At 31.5% G+C, this 21127-nt stretch overlaps 1 protein-coding gene across 5 annotated transcripts in view; it reads left to right on the top strand.

The window, feature by feature from the left end:
* Positions 1-21127, top strand: part of LOC143254217 (uncharacterized) — a 60052-nt gene that overhangs the window by 19989 nt on the left and 18936 nt on the right. For 3 of the 5 annotated variants that reach the window (XM_076509008.1, XM_076509006.1, XM_076509007.1), the window contains exons 2-10: positions 3792-3993; positions 5995-6144; positions 10670-10861; positions 12164-12261; positions 15002-15128; positions 15727-15876; positions 16436-16551; positions 17858-18010; positions 20723-20862. In XM_076509008.1, coding sequence (XP_076365123.1) covers positions 3796-3993; positions 5995-6144; positions 10670-10861; positions 12164-12261; positions 15002-15128; positions 15727-15876; positions 16436-16551; positions 17858-18010; positions 20723-20862 — 1324 coding nt within the window. In that variant the 5' untranslated portion in view covers positions 3792-3795. Of the gene's footprint in view, positions 1-3791; positions 3994-5994; positions 6145-6374; positions 6395-10669; positions 10862-12163; positions 12262-15001; positions 15129-15726; positions 15877-16435; positions 16552-17857; positions 18011-20722; positions 20863-21127 lie in introns of those variants that run through there. The other 2 variants (XM_076509010.1, XM_076509009.1) reach the window with 2 other exon arrangements.

Below are 21127 nucleotides of genomic sequence, written 5' to 3' on the forward strand. Positions count from 1 at the left end.
GAGCTCTGAATGAATCTGATGACAGTGTGGTGCATTTCAGTGTTCGGGAGGTTGCACCTAAGTAGGTTAAACCTATTCAATAACACCATGATACTCACCAAACACTTCTAGCACAAAAGGCACTTTCAAAACTTGGTAATCAAGTGAGAGAGGGAATCATTACAACTGAACACTTTGGTAATGGAACAGTGCTGCAAGTGTCTCTAAACAAATGAAAAGAGTAGCACGTGAAACCTTAACATAAACATTGTCTGAGATGGGACTCTGAGAGATGTATTCATTCCCCAAATAGTTCTCTCTTTGCAATAGGTAGCACTATTTATAATCACACCTTCCTTAGGCATACTGTGCTATCAACTGTATTTCTCTATAACACACTTTAAGAAGAATATGTCAATGATATTAAAATGTGCCTTTTGATTTTCCCATAACTTTTCCTTTTTCCATGCTTTAAGTGGGATACTCACTGTAAAACTCTCTTTTCAGTATGTAATGTCAACGATGAGGCTAACTTGTGTTCCTGTGTGAAAACTTGTTTTAAATATGTATTGATACGTGTCTGATAATGATTTAGTTATCTGTGAACGGATTATATTGTTTTATGTGTAAACATTAACATGTATCTACAATAGGTGCAAAGATATGCACTTCAACTAGTTGATAAACTGATGTTTGTAAGATGTTAGCACTGAAAATTCAGTATATCGGTGTGAACCTTCAGTCATCAGCACTGTTAATAAGTATGAGGTTAAACTTAACATACTTCCTCAATCCAAGACCACAATGTCTTTGTGCCAACTCAGTCCAAGGCCAGGGTATCTGGGTGCTACTCTGGGATAGATATTGAAGCTAGGTTTTTCCAAGTGCAGGGTCTTGTAATATTATCTACTAAATATTTTCAATGCATATGAAACATAAATCAACATTTTAGTATAAAAGAAATAATATTTGTCAACAAATGCTCAATAAACATCACATTTAAACTTAACACCCTTTGCACATTAAAACAATACAGTGTAGCTTACCACATGCACACTAGCAGCATTCTGGCACTTTGTAAAATTACCAGTAGAAATGAGAGGCATAGTTTGAGGAGCCTTTGAATCTCATTTATAGCATTGTTTCAAATAACAATTTTAATGTAAATGTAACCTCCATATTTTATAGTTGACTATTAAAAAACAACAAAAACATTTCAGAGGTTATTAAAGTGAAAAATAAGGATTGTAAACATTGTTTGTGTAACAATTATAAGCTAGTGTGTGTGTGAAACATCATGATATTTTTATTTACATAACCAATATTATTGATGTATGTGAAGTGAAATGTACACATTTTTTATTTCCTTTTTTTTGCTTTGGATAATAAAATAACTTAGATATATGAGTGTATTTATGTATTATCTATTGTAGTTTCACAAAAAGAAGAGAAAAATTCTTGGGTTTTATTAATATATTCTAATGCATTTTTCTTTATTTTTGACTTAAGTTTTTAAAACTACTAGTGTTGTTTTCTTCCATTAATGCTGTAATTGCTTGACCTGCTTTGGTAGTAATGAGACTTTAAATGGTTTAACAGATCATCTAAGTGATGAATAAAACTTCATTCAGTTAAAAAAATAAATAATAATAAATGTGTTTAAAACAATGGTATTGTGGTATTAATCTTTTCTTTAATTCTGATTTGTAAATGGCTCATTAAAACTGAGAAAGGTTAAACTTCACCAGCTTAATTTAGTTCACATCTTAATAGCTAGTAGTTGTTAAGTTGGATAATATAAATAGCATTTTGGTTAGAGCTTAGTGATTAGAAGTATTTGCCAATTGATTAATCAGTAGTCATCAAGTGCCATGTTTTGTAGCATAGGTGATAGTGACCCTTATTCTTTCCTGGACCTAGGATTACACCAATTATGTTTTCTTTGTATAACCAAATTGTTAAACTGTTCAAGTTCTTCTCTCACTACTGTCTACCTTGACACCCCCATACACACATTTCCCAATGGAAACTAAGTGTTTTATCCTACTTCTCTTCATCATGACCAAAGTTTTGTTATCAGAGTTCTTGTTTCTGCTTGTTGTAAACTTTTTCATTTTCTGGTCTTTGTAGAAAACCTTAGGCATTCTACACAGGAACCATATTTCGGTTGCATTGATTTTTTTCCATTTGGTTATTTTGTGCACAATTTGCAACTGCACATCAAGATCGGTTCGATGAAGCATTTTAGAACTCTTTTTTTTTTTTTCCTTTTTTGCACATTTCTCAATGCTATTAAACAATAGCCCAATTAATTAGTTACATTTGGTTAAATGATTACCATTGTTTGAAAATTACTGTATTATAAACAAGCAGTTAAAAAAATGTCACTGGCAGATGCTACCAGCCAGTTGCCTTTCTTATAGTCAGTGTTTCAAGAAGTTTAAAAATGAATGAAAAAAAAAACTCGGAAGAGTTGGTGCCAGCAAGAAAGACAGGGTGAGCAAGTTCAGTTGTAAAGAGAGTTGAATCATCAAAACTGAACAAACTTGAAGAATAAAAAAAAAAACACTTGCAAAACTAAAATGAGCAGATCACAGTTTGCCCAATATGCAACACAAAACTCAAATGGGCAGATCGCAGTTTGCCCAGTATGCAACTTTATGTTTAATGTCAAATATAATAGCAATGTTTTGATTATGTGGATAATTAAAAACTGAAAACATTTTCTTATTATTTGTCTGTTTTCTTGACATTTGATATAATTTAAAATATGATTAGTGGATTATTGTAATGATTGGAAATACTAATTTTGATTAATCGGTTTAATTGTAATTGTCATTAATAGGTTGGTTTACAAGACATCAATTAATGTAATTGATGTTAATAGATAATTATATCAAGTAACTAATTAAATCACCTAGCTATGTAGTTTGAATCACTGTTGTCTTTTATATCTAAGCTATCTTGGTGAATTGAAGTATTGGGTGAAGGGCCTCATCTGTAGTGAGTAGATCAGATATTCACTGTTTGACATATATCACATTATTTTGTTTCACCCATTAATTCTTTTAATTTTTATTCTTTATTGAGTTGTTTTATGCAACATTAAGATTATTGACTAGAATTAGGCATGCAGAATTGTTGTAGCATGACATGACTGAAACTAGACATGTTGGGTGTAGGCAGCATGGAATGAGAATGCTATCACATTGCAAAGAAACACAATTAAAATAAAGATAAATCAATAAAGTAATCAGAATAAGAAATATAAGATGCATTCCATAGTATCATGTTATTGCCATGTTTTTAGTTCTGTGAATAGTCATGCAGTGCACAACTTGCATGCCAGTGTTCAAGACATTAGGTAAACATGGTTTAGTACAGGTTTATACTAAAGCTTTAGGGAGTGCAGTTTTGGCTTGAAGGTAATCATTTTGTGTGGTTTACTTTAAACAAATATTTAATTATATTTAACCTATGGTGATTTCTGCATATTTTATGTTTATCAGGTAGGAAATGTTTACAATATTATGTTTTCTTACAAAATTATTGAAGATAAATGTCTTGCCAGTACGAAATTAAAATTGTGAATGTATTGTTAAACAATATTTCATATAACAATAATACATACACATGTAGTTATTGGTTGTCATTTGCATTTTGTGTAGTAGAAACGTTTTAAGTCGATAAGTCATAGAAGTTGTTGATCCCAGTATTAACTGAAGTTGGCTAAACCCCAGTGACTTCTTATGATTTCATCCTCTGAGAGGCTTTTATAATTACATAATGTCCTTATGGGTTTTTTTAAATAGAAAAATGCTGCCAAAGTCTAAGGAAGACGTTGACAGAATGTTTGCCATCTTTTCCAAAACAAATATCAATACTGTTACGAGTCCGTCATCCTCTCCTGACAGGGTGATTTCTGTTGACAGTGTTGATATTAAGAAAGAAATTGGGATGGGTGTATTTGGTGTTGTTAAACAAGGAGTTTGGACAAATGAGCATGATGTTAAGGTAAGTTTTTTTATCCTAAATTTGTACTTTGTGTCATAGCTAATTCATACAAACTAACTGGTACACCTCATTCTACATTTCGAGTTTGGTAAAATTACTTACATTGTTTTCCACAGTTTTCCAAATTATTTTTATGTTGATTACAACTTAAAATTTATAATTAGAAGTGGGGTCTAGAGCTTTACTATTAATTCAATTAATTGATGCAATGAATTACCTATTGTAGTTAATTACATCAATTGCTGCCACATAAAGTAACTTGATTAATCAAAATTATGTCCATGAATTTTTGTAGCTTTAATAAATTTAATGAAATGTATTGTTTCCAGTTACTGATAGTTTTAATTATATTTTGGTTATGGTCATCATTACATTTGATTTAATAGTAATTTTATTTAATCAGTTATGTTATTTAAGACTGTTTTGTGTAATTGATGCTCGTAAGTAATTGATTATATCCGTTAATTGCCAAGCTCTATTCACTTCTGCAACTATTTCCAAACATATTACTATTGCATGTATTGGTACCAGTTCACTAATGATGCTCTTACTAAACATTTTTCAGTTATATATGTAAAAATGGCTGGTATGGATAGAGAAAGCACTACGTAGAGGAGCAAACAACATTTTGACCTTCTTCAGTGCTTTCTCTACTCATACCAGCTGTTTGTACGTATATAGTTTTCTCTACAAGTGGGTTTTTTCATTGTCACGAGTTACACACAGTGATATCAGTCCACAAGTTAACTTCTAACAAAGTGTCATGGATCAAAATATTACATTCTTATGTTCCCGAGAAATTGAAGTTTGAGGAATTGCATCTTTTCCCAGTTGGTAATGCATGGTTCATGTCTTTCCTTACTTAAGACCAATGAAAGTGAACATATTGCATTAATGTACTCAAAACCAATTTACATCAGGGAGTGTAATCTTGTTCATAGCTTTACCTTGGATGAATGTAATTTTATTTCACTGTATGTATTCTTAGGTGTAATACAGTTACTCACGGTAATATTAGTTCGGAAATGAGAAATTGCAATATTTCGATTACTCAGTTTGCTGGAATAATTGAAAACTGTACATATTGGAAACATTACTTTTGATAAGTTAATTGTTTTTTCATGACATTAACTGATTTAAACATAATTAAAATTAACTGATTATTTAATGTGACAATTTAAATTGATATTAATAAGTAAATGTTTAAGTGTTAATCACACAGTTCTATATCCAGGTAATTAAAATATTGGCATTGGGCATTCTTGTTATTATTTTTGGTTAATTTAAGGTTGTTAAGCAACTTGTTTTTTTGGTTTTATAATTTACTTACACTGAATGGTGTAACAGACAAAACTACAGAAGTGAGTATTCAGTGTTATGCAGTATCTGTACCCTACCAATATAAGAAGTCTAATTTGAGTAGTAATAAAGCTTTAAGAAATTTACTTGTATCTCCACTGTTTAGATACAGATACTTGTAACATTTAAACATTAATATTTACTTAAGGATCATTTAATTTCATTGAGGTTTACTCTTGTTTTGGGTATATATGTTTATTAAAACTTTTAAAATTAGTATTAAAATCTCATCAGATGTACTTGTTAGCTGTCCACCTGGTAGGTCAGTCTCAAAAGAAAAAAAACAATCTACCCCATTCACTTGATCAAAAATTGTGACAATTGTTATTATTTCATTAAATGTAAATGATGTAAATATTAATTACATTTCTGTTAAAATATTTGGTTCATTGTTATATATTTAACAAGCTTATAAGTAAGGTTGAAATTTTAATACCATCAAGAATTGCTGGAATTCATTATTTTATTTTATTTTTCCTTCTACTTTTTCTAATTTAATTTTATCTTGATTTTTTTTTCCCCTCCTCGTTAATAGCTTTAGTTATTCATTCAAAATGAAATGTACCAGTTTGTTACATGTGGTGCATTTAGATGTTAAACTGCAGTGGGAAAGTTCATACATGCTTTGTTTTCTGTCATCAGGTTCAAGTTGCTGTCAAATGTCTGAACAAGGAAGTGATTCCCAATAGCTCTACAGACTTTCTTAAAGAAATAAACGTTCAGTATTCTCTGAATAACGAACATATTGTGCGTTTGTATGGTGTAATCATTGACACTCACTCCTTAATGATGGTAAGGAAAGTATTGTCTCCTTGTCCCATTTCTTTGTGTTACTTCAATATTGTAATAGTGTTATTTCATTTACTTTAAGCTGGTGTGTTTTGAGAATTGCTTTGTTAATTTTGTAACTATTAAACATATCTGTGTGGGGGCTGCATTTGTTTATGTAGACTATTTATACAGTTGAAACTTGGCACTATGGATGTTCAGTTACCTGATGCAGGGATACAATTATACAAGTTCTAATATAGATAACTAGTAGGTATGTATGTCTGTGTGTACATTAACCTCAGAAGGATTAAACTTCCAATTCATATTTAAGTTTTCACCAAATGGCTGTTATTCTTAAGAGGTTTATGAGAAGTATTTTTTTTAGGCACTTTATTTTTATCCAGCTGTTGACATTTGTTCAGCTGTACACGTAACTTGTTTATTTATCTGTAGAATTAAAACACCAAATCTGACTCTTTAGGTTATTGAAACTTCTACATCAAATAGTTGGTTAACAGTTACCATAAAATACTGATTATATCAAATTTATTTTTAATAATAAATGGGATCGTTAGGGTTTTGGAAATGGAACAGAGAAAGGACTTGTATGAATTACAAACATATCCTTCTTATAAGGTAGAAAGAACCCTTATTCTATAATGTGTAATATTCATATTACAACAGTAGTCACATAAAGCTGTTTGGTCATTGAGGGCCTTATGGCTTTTTACAATCCTAATTTCAGAAAATGTAAATGTGCATACGAAAGATTGTTCTTATTATATTCTCTGCACATGCCTTGGGTTTCTACTTTGATGTCCAAACCTTGTAAACTTTGTTTGTCCCAGAATGAACTCTCCACTTCAAGGTGTTAATGTTAGTATTATATTATGGCTGTATGATTGGATAAAGTAAACTGGTTGTTATAGAATTTATGTAAGCTGTCCACTTGCACAAATTAAAGAACATTTTAAAATGAATGAAGGTTATTAGTCTGGCATTTAGCTGCATTTCAATAACATACATGATCAGACAGCTAATAATACAGACTTCAGTGTTCTCTGCCCAATGTAGAATGAAATGCATTTTCAGAGAAAGTGTAAGTTCTCGAGTGTCAGGATAATTGGATCATGTAGTCCATCAAGAGATTGTATGCTAGTGTTTGTGGTAGGTTAGACAAGTGGTAGAGAAATTGGATCATGTAGTCTATGAAAAGGTTGTATATTAGTGTTTGTGGTAAGTTAGACAAATGACAGGAAAATTGGATCATATAGTCCACCAAGAGGTTGTATGCTGGTGATTTTTGTGAGAGCAGTTTTTATTCTTGAGATTAAGGAACTAAAGGTTCTTATAAGAATTTCTTACACTTTTGTGAACAGAATTTCACATATTTTGTGAATTAAAATATATTTTGATGCAATTTTTAATGCAATTAAGAAAGACCCAAACAGTCGCTTGTCCTGAACTTAGGACCAGTATTGCTCAGCTGATATTTACATAGTTCACTCCAAGTGTAGATAATATAATTAAACTAGTTGACAGGCTCATGTATACAAAAACAAAACACATTGGTATTATTTTTTTCAAGTGAACTCCCAGCAGTTTAAAAAGTGGTAAATGATAAAAGAAATGTTACAATGTACAACATTTGAAATATATTGACACACACACTTAACAGCATGCACGTGTACATCTCAAACCACGTATTTCATTTTTATTGATGTTTGTTTTGTTGATTGTAAATACTGGCTCGCACCAGGTTTTTCAAGGTGATACATAAAGTAAATATGACCACATGAAAGAGAAACTCTTTATTAATCATGACTCTGTCTTATCTCATTGTTAAATGAAACTCTATTAATCATGACTCTGACTTATCTCATTGCTAACTTGTAGACACCAATAGTAATTTCTCTCCTCTGTCTTTCATTTGAGTATTTTCTTTTTGAAGATACATCATTCTGATAACATACCATTGGAAGTTGAGATAGCAGTTGTGATTGATACGTAATATTTATTAGATATAATAATAATAATAAAAACTGATTACAAGTGTAAATGAACAAAGATCAACTTTTGTTCAGCTGTAATTACCCATAAATCAAAGTATTCTAATGAACGTTTAAGTGCTGTGAAATGTTGCTAGAGAAACGTAATACATTATATCCTGTGAAATGTTGCTAGAGAAACGTAATACATTATGTCCTGTGAAATGTTGCTAGAGAAACGTAATACATTATGTCCTGTGAAATGTTGCTAGAGAAACGTAATACATTATGTCCTGTGAAATGTTGCTAGAGAAACGTAATACATTATATCCTGTGAAATGTTGCTAGAGAAACGTAATACATTATATCCTGTGAAATGTTGCTAGAGAAACGTAATACATTATATCCTGTGAAATGTTGCTAGAGAAACGTAATACATTATATCCTGTGAAATGTTGCTAGAGAAACGTAATACATTATATCCTGTGAAATGTTGCTAGAGAAACGTAATACATTATATCCTGTGAAATGTTGCTAGAGAAACGTAATACATTATATCCTGTGAAATGTTGCTAGAGAAACGTAATACATTATATCCTGTGAAATGTTGCTAGAGAAACGTAATACATTATATCCTGTGAAATGTTGCTAGAGAAACGTAATACATTATATCCTGTGAAATGTTGCTAGAGAAACGTAATACATTATATCCTGTGAAATGTTGCTAGAGAAACGTAATACATTATATCCTGTGAAATGTTGCTAGAGAAACGTAATACATTATATCCTGTGAAATGTTGCTAGAGAAACGTAATACATTATATCCTGTGAAATGTTGCTAGAGAAACGTAATACATTATATCCTGTGAAATGTTGCTAGAGAAACGTAATACATTATATCCTGTGAAATGTTGCTAGAGAAACGGAGTACTGTGTAGCCTTGTTACAAGACAGACTACAGCTCCTGCACAGCTATCTCTGATAAACACATAAGGACAAAATGCTGGCTGAAATAAATAAAGTTTTTTATTATTATCTATGGAATAAAGGTGATGTTCTTCTAACTTTATTAAAAAAAATTAAATGGAAGTGTATGTATGTATGTATCTGTTAATGTGTGTTTTCTTATTGCAAAGCCACATCAGGCAATCTACTGAGTGAACCGAGGGGAATCAAACCCCTGCTTTTAGCATTTCAAATTCGTAGACTTACAACTCTACCAGCAGGAGATTATATGGGTTAATAACCTTACACACTTGTGGAGGTGCTTAAACATCCTCTGAATATAAATTTTATTTATATTCATAATGACTAAATAAAAAATGTGATGGTTTTAATATTTGGCTTTTCTGCATTATTCTTGACTATCCAGTGGGAATATTTCAAAGAACAGACTACCAGATAACATTTCCATATCCTGATTGAAAGAATTGTTGGGTTCCCCAGTGGCACAGCAGTATGTCTGCAGACTCGTACTACCCCAAAAAACAGGGTTTCAATACTCGTGGAATGCAGAGCACAGATAGCCCATCATGTAACATTGTGCTTTACTTACTAACAATTAAAATTTTCTTCACCACTTTATAAAGACAGAATGACTAAGTTTCAAATTTTTACCTACATTTTTCAGTATACCTAAGAATTAAGGTTTTAATTTTGCAACAAAATACAAAACCCTATAACACAAGTTGAACCTTCTCAATCAGGAACGAATAGGGCAAAACCTGGCAAAGTATGATTTTGTTTTTTTCTTCAGTTCTGACCTCAAGTGTTCTCCTAACATCAAGTCAGTTTATTTTGTGTTTTTACCAAATTAATATTCTTAATGTTTAATTTAAATGGACATCTCTGACAAGAAGAAGAGAAATTATAGAGACAAATCTTTCTACATACAGTAGTCTCAAACACAAATATATTACCCATAAATCTAGCTGCTAATGATAATCGTTAAATGATAACATGTAAACAAGTAATTTTATTCTGTACTGCTAATTGAGACAGCTTGCATAAACTATCTCGAGAAAAGTGTATTTTATTAATGTAGCTGCTTTTGTGACTATCACGTCATTCATAAACTGAATTATTGTATTTAGAATAGAGGTGGTTATTAAGAAAAATGTTTATTTATTATTTAATTGCAAATAAGAAAGAACAAGCTTGGTATTAACACACATTTTAACTTTTTAAACTTATTTTGTGGTGAGATTGTCTTTACTTGTAGAATGGCATGATCATAATTTATCGTACTTATGATAAGATGCTAACCTTAGGCCTGTTATATTTTTTAACAGTGCATTATTTATTTGTCCTTTTGAGTTCTTCAAGAATAAAAAAAAAAAAGAATGTTCCAGTATTTCAAGCTTACAGTATGTCATATTCATCGTTGACGACATAGTGTGGTTCAGACACTGCTATATATCATTATTGTTCTTTAAATATCACAAGGAACTCCATAAAGTATGTAGTGTTAGAAATACAATGGATCTACTACTAAGGCATTATTACAACTATATTCAAATTTTAACTTTCATATAATTGTTACCATTTTGTTTCAATAGGTTATGGAGTTAGCTCCACAAAGGTCACTACTAGAGTGTTTGAGAGAACCAGTTTTCCAGCGGAGTTTTTCTGTTCCCACTTTATGCTACTTCAGTCAACAGATCTGTGACGCGATGAAATACTTGGAAAGTAGAAATCTCGTACACCAAGAATTAGCTGCTCGAAATGTGTTGGTATTTGGAAAAAACAAGGTATGTGATGCAGCTCAGAAGTTTAATTGTTTGCTTACTGAACTGTGCTGTATTTAAGAGGACAACACCAAGAATGCGATACTTAAAATATATGGTTTAAGTTGAAACCTGGTTTCTCTAGAAGTGTAAGATAAGTTGTGCCCTGTAAAAATAGCAGATTCGTACAAAACGTGAGGGGTTTGTTCTACAGTTGATATTTAAACTAAGGGCTGCTGAGATTACATGGAAAAATATTGTGTTTATTCTTCTGTTGTATCATTTACACCTACTTAACCGTAGTAGTAATGTCAAGAAACAGGCAGAAGCTTCTATAGACAAGTAACAGATTAATATATTCTAAACCTATTTTTTCGAAGAAACATTTTTGTCAGAAACATGAAATATGTTATACAAATATAAAACAACCGAATCTTCAATTAACCCTTTTGTGACAGTTTGCGAGTCAAAGGCTGTCTTTATGTTTGTTGACTTGCATTCAAAATGTTATTAACTACTGTTTTATGAATTTATGTCAAGTCTTGTATTAAATTGTAAATTAAATTTTCAAACTTTAATATTATATGTGCATTAATGTTTTAATATAAAAGTAAATATTAAAAGAACACATCTAAATATAGATTTTAGTGAGTCATGGTATGTTGAATGCAGCACTGTTTAAAATTAGATGTTTGTTACATCAAAATAATAAATCTGTAGTTTCTACAAATTAGGAACTCAAATATAGAATATAAAATAATAACCTCGTATCTTTTTATTTTGCTGAGATATGGCGTATGTACTGAATCATACATGGTGGCCCTATTCACTTTTAAATTTTGGAAACACTTCCTTGTATATACTTAATAACCAATCAACAACTTAGAATGTTCCCCTAGTGGTTTTCTCAGCCATTTTAATCTGTGAAAAGGCTATTGCATTCTTTTGAAGAAGATTTCAAGCTAGGTTGTGTCTTTAGTCTGCATGAAGTTTTGTATTTAATGTATGCATAACAAAAAGGTTAAGAGCAATTACTCTCAAAAGTTTGATTGTAGTTTAGCAGCATAGAAAGTGTTTAAATGATTTATGTATATAACAACTGATTACAAGTAAACAGTATAAGTTATCCATTTAGCAGTGTAAACTTTCTTTCTTTCTTTTTTAATGTGTGTTTGTAATTAGATCATAAGACAAAGTGTTTTGTTCAATTTTGTTGTTAACCTCATCTAAACATGATTTTTCTATTATTATGTAACTGGTAATATAGATTTATTTTTCACAAAATGTGCTGTCATTTCATAAGTCATTTCTAAATCATCACTACAGGTGAAAGTCAGTGATTTTGGGTTATCTCGAGCCATGGGAATCGACAAAGACTTTTTCACAGCAACCAGTAATGGAAACTATAAACAACGTATTCCATGGTTAGTTGGATTTTTTTTTTTTTTTTTGAACTGGACATACACAGGTTTGAGTCTCAAATTTAGGGATGTATGTGTCAGCTTCTGTCCATCAGTGACAGGATGTACATACACACTGTCCATGATAACAAAAGAAACACAATCACTGACAGATTAGTTGTATTTTTTAATTGATTAGTCCCTGGTTGGTACCAGTACATTCAGTTAGTTGATTAGTTTCTCAAATCATGGTATCTGTAAGCAAAAAAAATGAGTGCTACCAACGAGTTGCATGCCCTCTAGTGAGCAATTCAAAATTAATGACAGATAAGCTTAGTAGCTTTGTCCTAAATAACAATAAAAGAAAGGCTGAGCAAGTTTAGTGGCAATATTTTGATAACTTGGATAGCTGAAATAATTAACTGTAATAATTGGAAGCCCTAATTCTGATTAATTGGTTATTTTCATGACAATCAGTTTAATCCTAGTTTCAATTAATTGTTTGATGGAATAATAAAAAACAGTAATATATGTGGATGTTTATTTCACTTAATATAATTAGTTTTGATTAATCAATTAATTTACATTGCATCATTCAATAAAAGTAATTGATTATACCAATTAAGTCACCCAGCACTAGTCTTTAAGATACCAAAGTCAATACAAATTAAATATAAAATGTTAGAATAACACATAAAACTGTACCGTTTACTTACCCAGCTGTTATAAGTTGAAAGTACAAACGTAAAGAAGACGTTACCCTTCAGAAAATTCAATTCTGTCTGTTGTCCTTTTACACCACTGTTTTTTTTTTTTTGGTGCATGTTAAAAGTGTAACATTAACTTTTTTTAATCAGCAGTTGTTTTTATACTGCAGTGAATTACTGAAAAAAAATATACTTTTGATGCTAGTAGTTTATGCATTCTAGAATGATATGTCCAATTACTTAAGTTTAATAGCTACATTAGTTTCAGTTTGTTTCCACCCCCCATCCCAGTGGCACAGCAATATGTCTGCAGACTCACCCCCACAGTAAACCAGAATTTTATACCCTGAGTGAGCAAAGCACAGACAGCTCATTGTGTAACTCTGTAAACAAACGGTTTCAGTTTCAGAACAATTAATGTAATGTATTGACAGCAAAGGGTCCTTTAAAACCGTCATATCCACCCATAAGAAAAGTAAACATTTAAACATATAGATTGTTTAGGCAGAGTATTCATGATGAAACTTTGTAGAATGGACAGCAGTGGAGACACAAGTGTAGAGGACATTTCAAAAGTTTTCCACTTTTCTTCAGAAAACATTAGTCTGAAGATGAAAGGTGGAAGACTTTCAAAACGTCATCCTTTACACGTGTTGCCGTCCATTCTACAAAGTTTTGTGATATTCATAATTCTTCAGGAATTCATTTATTTCCATCTTAAACTCCTCATAAGGTACCAGCCAATGACAACTCATTCTGGTTGAGGAAAGTAGCACATAACTTGAGCGTAGCTTCCAGATCTTGAGAATACAGTACAAAGAAATTGGGAAGTTTTTGTCCTGTCATTAATCCAGACAGTCTTGTAAAGTTTTATCCTTCTCTTCTCAAGTGAACATAGAATAAGAGATCTCAACCTTTATTCACATGATGAGTTCTGTCTTCAGAATCACCTTGGCAGCTTTCCTGTGAACCATTTCCAGTTAGTATTCTTTATTAAAGAAAGATAACAAAATTGTGCACAGTAGTTTAAGTGAGATCCAATAGTGACTTACATAAAGATATAATTTAGTCAGTGTGTATGTAAATATATCCTAATGCTATACAAGTTACTTCTTTGATGGCTTCAGTGATATCCACCACTGTGTCAAGATCCTTATTTTCCATCACAATATTATTTGGGTTTCTATCTATATTAACCGTCCGATCGAAGTTATGGTAACAAGTAACATCCTTGAGAAGCATAACACATTTCTTTTTGGTGAATCTACCCTGATATTTAACTCTGGTATCACGTTTTGCTAAGTTACTTTGTAAAGATTTTTTATTAGCTTCTGAAGTTTTTTCCACTACAAAAATAAGACTAACTAGCTTCTAGTTATTAGAGCAACTCTTAGCATGTTAGGCCTATACAAAACTAACAAACAAGTAAACATTTGCAAAACAATTTCACTTAATTCTGTGAAAGAATCCTTACATACCTACGAGAAGTGAATTGTGAGATATGTAAACATTTAAGTACAATCTCTTTGTTTGTTTGTTTTTTTTAATTTCGCGCAAAGCTACTCGATACTCGAGGGCTATCTGTGCTAGCCGTCCCTAATTTAGCAGTGTAAGACCAGAGGGAAGGCAGCTAGTCATCACCACCCACTGCCAATTCTTGGGCTACTCTTTTACCAACTAATAGTAGGATTGACCATCACTTTATAATGACCCCATGGCTGAAAGGGCAAGCATGTTTGGTGCAACTGGGATTTGAACCCACGACCCTCAGATTATGAGTCAAATGCCTTAACCCACCTGGCTGTGCTGGGCCATTTAAGTGCAAAGAATAATGCAATGATAGTGTTCCCCCCACCCCTTGTGGCAGAATATAGGGTTCAGGTGTGAATGATGTACATAGCAGATATTGCAATCTGGCTTTGCTGTAAAATAAACGAACACAAGAATAAATGAAAATATATTACTTTATACAAAAATGTGAATTTTTTTTTTTCTGTTTATTAAGAAATGTAAGTGTTATTGTAAATGATTTGTTTCACTTCCCATTTTTGTGAAAGGTACCCTCCTGAAGCTGTGAAATCATGGATATTTGATTCAGCATGTGATGTGTGGGCTTTTGGTGTTACACTGTGGGAAATGTTTAGTTATGGAGAAGAACCGTGGCCAGGTTTTACATGGGACCAGGTAATATTGTCTAATAGCAGCTTTAAGATAGGATGTTGTTTAATTAATCTATGAATACAAGTTTGAGAATTAATAAATTCATTAGGAGGGAAAATTTAAAACAGTTTTCACATGAGAGTTATTATTTAATAAATGTTGCACATTCGGTATTGATTCATGTTTTATTTATTGGTAACTGCGTTTTTGTTCTTTTCATGATATAAATAGATAAAAATGATTTTTATTTTATAGATATATTTTGTATCGGCTACTTTAAGAACCCTTACTTCATTTTTATTGTTAAGTTAAATAATAGTTTTGAATGATGATTTTCAAAGATGCGTGCTTCATTTGATAGTTTCTAAGAGCTTTAGATTTGTTTTATGGATAATGTTACAACATCTTTACTTGGTCGACCAATTTATCAAAAAGTTCTATGTTTGGAATTGTTTTACTTAGTGACTGACCAGAGGTGGAGGTTTCAAATAAATTTTAGAACTAAAATTATTTAAAAATGCATCAAACAAGTAAATATTAACATGGTTCAATAAAACTGTCAATGAAAATAATCAAGTTTAGGGCATGTTTTTTGAATTCAAATTAATAATTTATATGTTAGATACTTGATTCCATTGATGCACCTAAGTACGAGCGACTAGAGCAGCCAAGCCACTGCCCTAAGACTTACTTCTCACTCATGCTAAAGTGCTGGGAACACGAACCTGCTGACAGACCATCTTTTGCTGATTTGTATCAACTTATATTAAAAGTAGGTACATGTAAATTAATACTGTTAAAGGAATTAATTATTCTTTCTAAATGTTTGTTCAAAGCTACAGAAATGGGTATCTATCTGTGCACATGTTCGAATGTCCAATAAAAAGTGCACTTTCAAATGCAGTAACTGGTAATTATATGTTTTTGTTGTTTTTAAATACTGTGATCTATATAAATGGACTAGATGATGAAAGTATTGCTGAATAGTTGTGGCAGTTTTTGTTCTCATTTTCTGTTCTTTAAAACTGAGAACAGAGTGTATAAAGTATTAGGTTTAAAAACACAAGAATGTAGTTACACTAATGTTCTCTCATAAACAAAACAAAAATAATTTTAATAACATTTCTAATAGGTCTACCACAAATATTTTTGTAAACCCATTTTGTCAGGTTGGGCTCTATGAGCTATAGTAAAATATTATTATATTTGATTGAGAACAGTTTTTTAGATATAAAACAGCAGTGAACGTAATAGCAGCTGTTAACAGAATAAGTTAGCCTTAGACATACCAAAACATATATTGTTCAGATGTTTAATTTTTATATTCCAAGTCAAAAATGGAGCAAGTGAGAGTTGTAAGAGGACCCACTGAACCAGAGTCAGGCAAGACTTCGAAAGCTTGGTTGAAATACAAGTTAGAAGACGTCATTACCATTTTAGACAGGAGGTTAGCAATCTATTAACTAGATATTTTTTAAATATAGTTTAAGATAAAATAAGTATATAACTTGAAAGTAATTAGAGACTTATTTGATGTAATAGCTCTATTGTTTTAGGTTTTAATATCTCTTCACCAATGGTCATTGTGTACAATCATCAGGCTAACATTAATCAACCAGTTTTTTCTTTTTTATTTATTATAAAAGTGGGCACTTACTCTTATTAAAGTTTTGTATGTAGGTTATCAGAGACAGTAAGTTAACTGTGTAAATAATTTGAACTTTGACATGATTTAGTTAAATGTCTTTCAGCATTTCCTCTGAATTCATTCTGGTAAATTTAGAAATGATTCTGTCTCAGAATTGGTTCATCTTCAGGGAAGTGGATAGAAGGAATGACTAGTGTTTATCATTTATGAGATGTTACATTCTGCTTTGATGAATGAGTTTTCATTGTCATTTGTATTTATGTTCTTTTAATATGTTGATTAAAGTAAAATAATCAGCACTGCATAATTTGTGCTTCACCACACTACATGAGGTTCAAAAGATCCATTGTTAAATTGCTTGTATCAATATCTACTTCTACTTGTTTTGTATTTTTATTAAACTTCTGTCAGTGTAGACCTGGTAATAAAAACATGTTTTATGTACAGCATATGTTCATTAGTTTCTGTTTGGCAGTTCAAGAGTGCTGTTGTCTTTTTCATCAAAGGTTAGATTGAAAATATAATCTTTGATGTAGAAGCCGAATCCATTCTTTGATTGGCTGTACCCTGTGCTGAGGACTGCAGTTTCAACTGTTTAAGGTTCATATGCACAGCTTGGGTCAGTAAACCAAGGAAATGCAGCTTGGCATCTTGTAGTCTATTTGTTTATCAAAGAGTTATGAAGTTACTTATTGCTTTTTAATTCACTGTACATAACTCTAGATGAGTAAAAAAATTGCAGCCACAATACAAACATCAGGACACATTTTATAAGATGAGTCACGATCTAATGTGCCCTCGTAGTGTTGGAAGTGTGTATTGTGGTTGGAATTTGTTGTTGTTTTTTTCTCATGAATTTACATTTAAGTGTACTTCATCTAAGGTTTGTATATATTGGATAAGATTCTTCTATCCTCCTTATAATGTATTCTTTCCTTTTAATTTTTAGCTGTTACATGTTATAGATTTCTTTTTCGCCTAAGTTAAAACCAAAAGTTACTATCACATGTTCAAATTTACATTTTCATGTGCAGTAAATACAATTTTTACATCCATTTGTTTATTTAACTGTGTTGTTAAATGCCTTGTGTGTATGTCATTACAGGCCATTACCAAATTGTTACAATGTATGCAAAGGTGTATTGAGTAATGGAGAGGTGGGTCTCTTTCATCCAGATGATACAGTTCCTTTCGATGGCCAAACTACATCTCCACGTAGCTTCAATAGTAGTGATGGCAAAAATGGAGTGAGACGCAGGTAATAATAAGGAATAGAAGTAGAGAATGAATCGGAAAATTACATTTGATTGGAAGGTTTTGTTTACTTCGTAAAAAAAAGACCTGTTTTTATCACTGCTTACCACTGAATCATCATCATTGTTGATTATTAGGGCAGTTTGACCTAGTGGTTAGTATGTTAGACTTTCAATCAAAGGGTCCAGAGCACTAAACATAATACAACACTCGGACCTTTCAGACGTGGACATGACATAAAAGTGACATTTACCCCTGTTATTTGACTCAAAGAACCAGGCAATGCCTTTTTAGCTATTAGTACCTTTCACATGGCTACTAGCTTGAAATTGAGGATGGGTGTATCTGAATTTGAGTGCACTTTGACCTGGCTGCCTGTTACATGTGGACATAATGTACCATTCATACATAGTATTGCAATTCTTTAATTATTATTTTTAACTTACCAGTTGAAACCTGCTACTATAGCTAATATTAAACTCAATCATACATCTGAGAGAGGTTTCCTTTATGGATGGAAACACAAGTTACCTAGATAAATTCTAAAACACAATAACTGTAACTTTTACAGTAGACATACGCTGATTTTAATAATTAGTGTTTTGACCTATGTAGCATTGAGGCCTCCTCTAGTAAGATTTACGTCTCTCTTGTGTAGTATTAAAGGTGCCATTATTGCATTTTTCAATCAAGTATTCAATTCATTGTGTCTCTCAGAAATTAAATATTAATTCAGTTTGTAGATAATTACAAGAGATTACCTTGTATCTTTTTTGTTCTTTGTTTACAGGTATCAGCACAAAATGTTTTCATGCTTAACAAAAAAAACCATCGACATACGTTATTTACAACTTATCTTTTTATCATACTGTTCAAGTTTTGCCCTCATTCATTCCTTTTGCATTTCTTCCATGTTCTAATATTTCCCAGCCAAGTCTTGCAATAAATAATTTTGTTTTCCTTAAGTTCATTTAATCTCCACTTACACTGTCTTCTTCTTTGAACATCTTCTAGCCCTGTGTGTACAAGAAGCTAACACATTTGTGTTTGGTAAAGTAGGCTTAACTGCTGAATCATGAGGAATACGGTTGAACTGGGATGTATCAAAGTTTTGTGCTTCTGACAGCTTTATTTTTAAGTTGCATATTGCTTAACGTCTAAGAGACCAAACAAAATGGTAAATTTATAAATTGCAGAGTATTTTTAATTAATTAAAGTCCTTTTTAAGTTTTACGTGATTGCAGACTTAATATATGATGCAGGGCTGAACAGGATTAATTATATTCTGGAGACGACACAGCTAATTACAGAGATGCCAACTATTTCAAATGACTGAGCGTAATGATTGTAAACGGAGCCCTTTTATAGTTTTAGTCCTTTTAGAATTGCCAGAAACAAGACAATCTGGTGAATGAGGCCTCTTTTTTTCCGTCTTGTGAACGATCACATTGGTGTTTCTATGCCGCTTATAAAACGAGAAATACCCATCTATGTGAGCACTGATTGGCTGACAAGCACTGATGACATAACTATGGATTCCCCCGCGTACCCAGTATGGAGAAGCACCGCACTCAAACTGTTGGTAGATGTTGGAGATACAAATATTTTTTTATTATTTCAAGCACAAACATGATTATTCCCAGTAGCCATTTGGACTATGTCTTTTATTTATCATCAAAATTTATTTGTATCTTGCTAGAAATTTTCTTTTCACCCCTTTCAAGCCCTGGGGGAACAATATATCACTATTGTATAGGCCTATATAATATATAATAATTTGGGAGTTGCAACAAGTCGTAATATTTGTCTGTATGAGGGTATAGTCGTAATGATTACGCTCAAATTGTAATGTTTAAATAGAAGAAAACCTCGGTGAAACACAACCACGACTTAAGAAAAATTGTAGTTAGGATGAAACAGAAATATTCTGATGATTTGCAGTTTACATTGTCCTGTACATTTAATTTACTTATTAAGAATACAAATAACTGGTGAATCTGTTCTTAACAAAGTAATGAATACAGCATTCTAATGCTCAAACTCCCATCTTTATGGATTCAAGTACCATTTTCTGGAATTCAGAAAGACGCACCAGTGAATCAACATTCATTATCATTGCTGTCTTATTTACCTAAACTATTTTTACACAGATTTTATTGTAATTGTACATGTCATAAAACTTTTATACACAAGTCATCCATACAAAGTTAATACCTGGCTGCTAACATTGAGAAATATAAAGTTTCAAACAATAATAACTCCATAGATCCAAAAGATTACTTTTCAGTGTGTGATAAAAGGAAAAATAAAGAATCCCTTGTTATTCTAGAAAATATAGTTTTATTTAAATCAAATGTTCTTGAAGTTTATATAAAATATTTCAGAGTAACTTGAGTTCTCATAATAAGGTGGACTTCACGTGAGAATGTGTAAACATAATTGTTGTGAAATTGAAAGTTAATATAAGAACACATGAAATACGTTGCACTAATTAAGTATGAACAGTAGTAATTAAAATATATGATATAATATTTAATGATAGTTAATCAGTTTGTTATAAATGGAATAAATAATAATTTTATTCTAATATTTTACATGTTAATTTTGCTACAGATATGAACACTTGATGGATTCATTATTATGATGGGTTAGGTGTATTTGTATCAAAAACAAGTTTATTATATTGCACAATGAAAATGATTTATTTTGCATTCAGATTAACTCCAGATATGATTTCACGACCTCAAGGGGATCTTAAACACACTGTTCATGTTGGAGTGGATGGCACGTTTTTTGGAGACATTTCATTTCTTGGAAACAAGTACAGTCAGCTTCCGAAACGAATGTCAAAATATCGTGAGTACATCTGAAACTTCAAATGCAGTACGATAACTACTTTAATCTGTACACACTTTCAAGAGCCGGAAATATTAGAAGCTTCTTCTAATTAATAAGAATAGTTATTTTTTTAATTTAGAGATTCCAAATTAGTAGTGAAAAAGAGTTGCTTTTTTAAACTTTGATTAGGTATAGCTGGTATTTAGTATGCTGAATTATAAAATTAAAGGCCATGCTTTGTGTTTCCTTTTGCTACAATATTGTGTTCCACACTTTATCATGA

This window comes from Tachypleus tridentatus, chromosome 6 (assembly GCF_004210375.1).
Source record: "Tachypleus tridentatus isolate NWPU-2018 chromosome 6, ASM421037v1, whole genome shotgun sequence".
NCBI classification, from domain to species: domain Eukaryota; kingdom Metazoa; phylum Arthropoda; class Merostomata; order Xiphosura; family Limulidae; genus Tachypleus; species Tachypleus tridentatus.